At 44.1% G+C, this 7,766-nt stretch overlaps 2 protein-coding genes across 2 annotated transcripts; both read right to left on the bottom strand.

Moving 5' to 3' along the window:
- Positions 1–1,985: 1,985 nt before the first annotated feature.
- On the bottom strand, positions 1,986–2,906 carry LOC308315565 (pyridoxal kinase-like; the record flags this gene model as incomplete). The annotated part of the gene is made up of 1 exon (XM_080763604.1): positions 1,986–2,906. The coding sequence occupies one exon, from the start codon at positions 2,904–2,906 to the stop codon at positions 1,986–1,988; it is 921 nt and encodes a 306-aa protein (XP_080619730.1).
- Positions 2,907–3,432: 526 nt separating this feature from the next.
- Positions 3,433–4,272, bottom strand: LOC308314988 (acyl-coenzyme A diphosphatase FITM2-like; the record flags this gene model as incomplete). The annotated part of the gene is made up of 1 exon (XM_080762812.1): positions 3,433–4,272. One exon carries the CDS (start codon positions 4,270–4,272, stop codon positions 3,433–3,435), a length of 840 nt encoding a protein of 279 aa, XP_080618938.1.
- Between the last annotated feature and the right edge of the window lie 3,494 nt (positions 4,273–7,766).

Below are 7,766 nucleotides of genomic sequence, written 5' to 3'. Positions count from 1 at the left end.
TTACTCACTTCTTTTTGTTGTTTTGACTATTCAATCTGTTCCTGGTACAGTAGTCTGATCAAAGTTGTAAAGGAGTTTTAAAGGAATTGGTAGGTTTCCCAAATTAAACCTATACAGTAGGCACTCTAGGGCTAGCCACTAGAGAGCATACATGCATCATCGGCCTCCGGATGCCTACAATCTGCTCCTGTCTTGATGACACTGAGAGCAAGGTTGTTCTCCTGACACCAGAGTGCCAATATGATCTAACCTTTGTCTGGCCCTGTACGTAGGCAGACACGTCATATAGTTGACGACTCAGCCCATGCTCACGGTCTCTGATCTGAGCTGTAGTCCACAAAACATGCAGTATTTGATCTTCCTGTCATGATGTAAGAGAGGATTGTGTGAAGAGCAATATAGCAATTGCATCGTTGGTGAATCTGTTTTGATGGTATGCAAATTACGACGGCTCCAGCGAGGCAGGTATCGTGGAGCAGATATAATCTCTTACCAGGCCCTCAACGCATAATGAAATGCAAAACTGAAAAAGAAAATGGGAAACTATTTGATGTGAGTGGAGGAGACAATGAGAAGAGGAGAAACTGAGGAGTGGAAAAGGACTCGGACTACAGAGAAAGGGAAAAAGATGGGGTGAGAAAGGGAAAAGGATGGGGTGAGAAAGGGATGACATTATTGCTGTAAGACATTCTCTTTCAGATCTGGCAGGTGTGTGTGTGTGCACGTGCGTGCGTGCACACAGAGAGCAACTGATACACATTGGCAAGGCCCCTTCAGAGGACAATGAGAAAAATGTGAGAAAATGGAAAGGGTAGATGGGTTTTATCTTGATGAGATGCCATTTAAGATGTCAAGTCAACTGAGATGACTCATTCACCCTTCGATCTTCTCTCACACATGCGTGCGTGCGTGCGCACGCACGCACGCACACGCACACACACGCACACACACGCACACGCACACACACGCACGCACACGCACACACTTCCCTTTTATCTGTTTCTTTTGTCTTCATTTCAATCATTTCTTCTTTCACCAACATCAAAAACATGATGTGGAGGGCAGTGGAGAGTAGGTCATTCCTTAGTGAGCTCTGAAGACGATTTAAAAACTCAGCACTGAAACAATCAAAGCCATGCAAATGTTTCTAACATTTCTAAAGTTCATATGGTTTTAAAATAATCTTTTTGGTGCCGATATTATCACCAAAAAGATGTTTTTGGCTGTGACCAGTGCCGTGGGTTGTTAGAATCGTATTAACCCAGCTACGACTCAGGCACTGGCCTACTGAGGGACCACGTAAGTCGTTAATGGCTTGGGAATGCATGTCCCACCCTGTTATGAAATACCTGTTACCATTATTATATAAGTCGGGAATGATTTGTTGTAGTGGTTGCATTTTTTTAACACCTTTATTTGACCCGGAAAATGGTCCCATTGAGATTAAACTCTATTGTAATGGAGGTCTGGGACTCAGTAGTAGTGTGCATGCGTGCACACTCTCTCTCTCTCTCTCACACACACACACACACACACACACACACACACACACACACACATTTTTCATACCTATGTTTGATTACTTTGTCTCCTTACTATTTGTATATTATCTTTGGTTAGAACCACATATAAGACCTCCATGGGTTTCTTTTCTCACCTGCACACACTTCTCTTTTATTGATGTTACCGTTTTTTTACAGTTTTTTTATTGTGCGAATAAACTAAACTAAACTAAGTATCCGGTGTGGCCAACACTAACATGACCAATCAACTAAATATGGAGATACGGGGATCCCTGGTGTTATCAGAAACTGATGTCATGGTGTTGATGACATGCATGGTCATACGTGAATGGATTTCTATTGTACACACTGCCATTATTGGCAAAGCGGCATACAAAGCTCAGAGAACCAGTGAATCCATGCGGCTCAGGTCAGGCGGTCAAGGCAGCCAGTGTTATCGACAATTGCGTCGGAAAAGGCTTTCTATAGAACCGTAGCTTCCACTACGATGGCGGGATTCTCTATGTCTGCTTTGCTCTGAACCATTCTCAGTTCCAGGTGAGCAGGATTGGGTCTCTTTCCAGGACCAGTAATTTTGTGTGCATAGGTCATGGTCCTCTTAATGACATGGTGCATGGCTGACAATGCCTTTTCACAGGCAGCCTTCAGGTCTCTGGGGTGGTAATGAGTCCAGGCAAGCAACAGGGAAGCAAAAAGGTCTCCCGTCCCTACAAAAATAGCATCTACCTTGGGGACCTCCATCCGGATCATCAGCCTACTGTTGGTCCCATCCGGTAGGACAGTCCTTTGGCTCCCGAGGACCACCAGGAACTGGTCCCCACTTTTAGAGGGCAGGTCCATGCTTGTGAGGACCACTGTCTCTGGGCCCTTCTTGTGGAGCAAGTCCAACACCTCAATAGCATCTTCCTCCGTGCTGATCTTCCTCCCAGTCAACAGCTCTGCCTCAAAGCGGTTCGGGGTGAGAATGTCAGCCAGTGGTAATACTTTGTCCCTGTACATGGGCAGCAGGTTCTCTGGGACGTACATAGCGCCGTGATCTCCCATGACTGGATCACAAACATACACCAGGTTGGGATTGGCCTTCTTCAGCTCCCCGACTATGTCGACCACCATCTCCAAGACAGACGAATCCCTACAGTATCCCGTGAGGACATAGTCATAGTGGTTGACATTGTTGAGCTTGATGCCCTCGTACAGAGTTTTCAGCTCCTCCGCCGTCAGCACTTGGCCCTTCCAATGGGCATAGCCTGTGTGATTGGAAAACTGCACAGAGTTGATTGCGTCGACGTCAAAGCCCAATAGCTGCAAGGGGAATGTTGCCGACTTGTTCCCAACATATCCCCTGACAACGTGACTCTGAATGGACAACACGCGGCACTCCATCATGAGAAATAGCTTATACTTATTGTTTAAATTTGAAGAAATAACCACAGAGCTAAATGGAAGGGGTCTCACTCTGAAACATCTATCTTCTGCTTCCTGTGATTCATTCCTTTTGGTGGATGAAGTCAGCATATCAATACTTCCTAACACTGTATATAGACTGCCAAGTTCCTGGTCTGATGTCACGCACAACTCACACTGTTGTCATGCATGCCTAACAGTGCCGATTTGTGCAGACAAAATGTTTCAGAATGTGAGCTTATAGATCTGTTTTTCCAATGTATGGGGTTTCTTTATCGCGATTACAAGCGGCCGAAATTAGTTTGTTGGGTGGCTGGCATCTCCCTTAGAGATAGGGTGAGAAGTTCAGTCACACAGGACAGACTCGGAGTAGAGTCGCTGCTTCGCCTGGAAAGGAGCCAGCTTAGGTGGTTCAGATGCCTCTCGGGCGCCACCCTAGGGAGGTCCTCGAGACAGATACAACTTGGTTCTTACTCTGCATCCTAATAAATAATGGGCACTTTGGCTAGTGTGTGCGGCCACTCTTTTTGTTTCTATATTTGTTGACAATTTTATTAGAATTTTGATTCTGCTCCTTTGGAAGATGATGAGGAGGAGGGAGTCCAGGGGAAAATGGCTTTAGATACCACACACGATACGTCACATACCACCCCAGTATTCCACACAATGTACCTAGGAACTTGTGAGATGGGTCGTGGAAGTAAACGGAGGTGCACATGAACATCCATGTCCAGATCATCACTATTACATTCAAGGACACGTACAGCAGGTTGACAACAACTCTGGGTAGCGTAGACAAACTAGCTGTCTTCAGGTAGGCCATGGGAGAAATTTCTTCCACGATGAAGAGGGCTGAGTAAGTGAGGATGAAGGAGTGTCCCGAAATGTCATAGCCTCGCCAGTGGAGGCCAGCCCTCCTGCAACTGGATTTTGATGTGAATTCATCATTGAGGATGTCCATAGATTCGGTGCCATAACATGAACCACTGACATTCTCGATGTAGAAGAATGTCTCAGTGCACACGTACCAAATGACTGTGGCAACCACCAGAGAAAGCAACCGCCGGCATAGAAAGGAGACATTCCGGTTGATGGAAGAGTTGGAGAGGAGGAGGAATGGAGTCAGTAGAAATAATGTCCATCCCCAGGACACCTTCACAAAGCACACATTCAGGACATTTGTGCTGCTGCTGAAATATGTATTTGGAACGACTTCTAACTCTTTTAAAATTGATCCCACAGTTGAAATTAGCAAATATATCAAAGGAAGGTTTTGTCGGACAGATGATGATCTCCAAAATGAAACAAAAGTGTCCACAACTACAACCACCTGTGCAATCCTCATTCTGACTTCTACAGAGTGTCCAAGACCGGGACCTCCTGCAATGGTGTCCAGTCAGAACTCAAACCAAACCAACGCAAAATATCTAGAAGCTCAAGCCCAAGGAGTACTGTACTGTTGAAACTGTTAAAAGAATCTTGATAGTATATAGGAGTCCTCCTGGCGGTTCATCAGATCATCAACATCAGAGATCGCTGGAAAATCTTGAGAGTCTTGGTCGAATGTAAGCTCTCTCTGAGATTACGGGTCTTTATATATGGTGTGATGAGGGTATTTTGTCATCCCTGATGATGTTATAATGATGATCTCATGGTGCTGATGTGTCAACTGTTAACCCAGATCTGGATGACGTGAAATCCTTTTCTACAGAAGGGCCTCTGTCTTGCCAACTGTCTAGACCAATCAGCACCACATTTATTATTGTGCTATAATAATACCAGTAAGACGCGCAAACGCGGGAAGCGAACGCAGCTCGTACATATTTGGGTTTTTTTAAGATTTATTTTTAAGTTATTGTTTTTTTAAGTTAAGTTATTTTTAAGTTAAGTTTTTAACTTAGCCATAACCATATAAGGAGTCCCCAAAGCAGCTATACGACCAAATATGGAGTGTGTTGCATCAATCACAAACAAATCACTCAGCTCCATATATGGGCACAAAGGGGGGACACACGGACACACACACACACACACACACACACACACAGACAGACAGACAGACAGACAACCATCTGCTAGGTCTCATAGTAAGTGCTCACTGCATTCGCAATCACTGCGTTCGCAACAAAAGAGTATTGTTTGTCAGATGTTTTTATTTTATGTAAATGTATGTCATACATAATATTACATAATAATACTGGCCACATGAAGTAAGGGGGGGTAGATTATATACTGAATATAAAGGCATTATTTATATACATTTATATACAGAGGTTTTTGTTTGTTAGCTCCTGTGGACTCGAGGGGGTGATGTGCTGAGTGAGAAGATCAGATCTGTGCTTGTCCAGAACCACCATGCGACAATGGATATCCATATATGGAGATCCCTGAAGAATGCATGAAACCTCTGTGTGAACATCTGATCAATGTCAGTACTGTTATAATCATGATCGCCCATGTCTGTGTATTTGAACGTGAGACACAGTGTACTTGATATGTATTGTGTACTGCCTGATCTGTAGCATACTTTATAGTTAGGCTACGAGAGACATCTCCGGGACAGCAAGGTCAGCCTTGTTGCAGTTATTATGTCTCATATCTTGTTGTCACGTCACTAAGATCCAGCAATACAGTATATATGTTCCTGTTTGTGAAATAAACTTTGTGAACTTTTAGCATGATACTGTCTCGTGTCGCGTTATTGTTCTCCCGGGCCCGCCGTCGCCGTACCGAAGGAATACTTCAACCGGATTATCACACAACACCCAGCCTGCACACACTACCTGTCTGTCAAACCAGACGACTCAGACGAGGGTCCAGTACTTAGAGTTTACAACAAATACTATAACATAAAAACACCAGGGGATCTCCTAGGGCTCTCCATAATAGGTAAAAAAGTGACTCTCAAAGTCACTCTTTTAGTACATGAGTTTTGGTGATGCTCTATATTGTTTGTTTACGTACTAAAAGAGTGACTTCGAGAGCCGTTTTAGCGTACAATGTAAGCCAATGAGGGGCATATTTTGAATCAATTTCTACATTTTTTTAAACTTCTTGTCCACATTTGGATTTACATCATAGCAAGGTAACTACACAACCCAAACCTCAAAAAAGTGGTCTTACACTTAACACAACATTCTCTTTTTATTTATTTATTTTATTTTCTATTGTCCTGCCCTTCATTTCACCTCTCCTCATTCTCTCCTTTCATCTCTCCCCTCCCTTTCATCTTCCTTTATGTCTCTCTCTCTCTCTCTCTCTCTCTCTCTCTCTCTCTCTCTATCTATCTATCTCTCACTTTCTCCCTCTCCCCCTCTCCCCCACCCCTGTGTCTCTCTCTCTCTCTCTCTCTCTCTCTCTCTCTCTCTCTCTCTTCCTGGTATCATTAGCTGATTACACATCTATCAAAGTGAATTACTGACTGACAAGAACGAAGGAATAAACAAAAATCACTGCTCATCACTCACCCTGTGTGTGTGTGTGTGTGTGTGTGTGTGTGTGTGTGTGTGTGTGTGTGTGTGTGTGTGTGTGTGTGTGTGTGAGTGAGTGAGTGAGTGAGTGCGTGCGCGTGCGTGCGTGTATGTGTGCATGCGTGTGATATTGATTAGCCTTATACCATGTTCAGGTTGTTGTTTGGCATGTGGAGACCAGTGGAGACAATTTACAATCTGCCTCATTATGTGTTGAATCATCCTTCGCGCAAATTAACAGCAGGAGCCAAATGTTGTATAAACAAAGGCACGCACGCAACCGTGCACACACACGTCTGCCTGAAGTGAGAGTAGAGAGAAGGTGAGAAATTGTGAGCTGACGGTCTGGCTCTAGTTATATGATCTATTGTCATCAATATGCCACACGAAATGTATCAGCATCAGACATGAAATGTGCCTGTCCATCAAAATATGATGTCTGTCTGTCTGTCTGTCTGTCTGTCTGTCTGTCTGTCTGTCTGTCTGTCTGTCTGTCTGTCTGTCTGTCTGTCTGTCTGTCTGTCTGTCTGTCTGTATGCCAGTGTTATCAATCTACGAATCAAACTATCTATCCATCCTAATCTAACTAGCAAAATAATATTATCTGAGGTGTCATATAGTCTGGGTTCTTACCCATGCAAGTGTAATATCCACCAAGTTTGGTCCACATCGATATCAGGATCAATACTGAAGCAACCAGTGAAATGATGTTCCCTATCTGAGGATCAGCACTGCTGATGACTGATGACTCGGACAGAAACAAACTGCAGGTTGAAAAGGCCCTCAGCTCCGAACTCGGTAGAATCTGTACCTGGCTCGCTGATAACAAACTATCTTTACACCTGGAAAAAAGTGAATCCATTCTATTTGGATCAAATCGTAATCTCAGCAAGGCAGATGGCTTCTTGCTTAGAGTGGGTGACAATATTATCACACGAAAAGATGAAATTACCTACCGTGGTTCCATCCTGGAGACAAATCTTTCCGGTGATAAAATGGCCACCAACGTAATCAAAAAAGTTAACCAAAGAACAAGATTCCTATACAGGATCTCCTCACTGGTCGACAAAAACACCTTGAAGACCCTAACAGGAGCCCTCGTACAAGGCTTCTTCGACAATGCCTGCACCTCTTGGTACCATAGCACCTTAAAACAAGGCTCCAGACCTCCCAAAACAAACTGATAAGGCTACTACTTGGCCTCACTCCCCGAACCCACATCACCCCTGCCCAATTTGACAGGCTGGAATGGCTTAGGGTTGACGACAGAGTACAGCATCTTGCAATGGGTCTGGTCCACAAGATTCGATACACCACCAAGATACTCATGTTATTGTACCTTTCTAAATATTCCTTAATGTCAACGAAG

The sequence above is a fragment of the Protomyctophum bolini genome (genome assembly GCF_963924005.1).
Source record: "Protomyctophum bolini genome assembly, chromosome: 5".
Classification (NCBI taxonomy): Eukaryota; Metazoa; Chordata; class Actinopteri; order Myctophiformes; family Myctophidae; genus Protomyctophum; species Protomyctophum bolini.
This window is presented reverse-complemented; position numbering and strand designations above follow the sequence as displayed.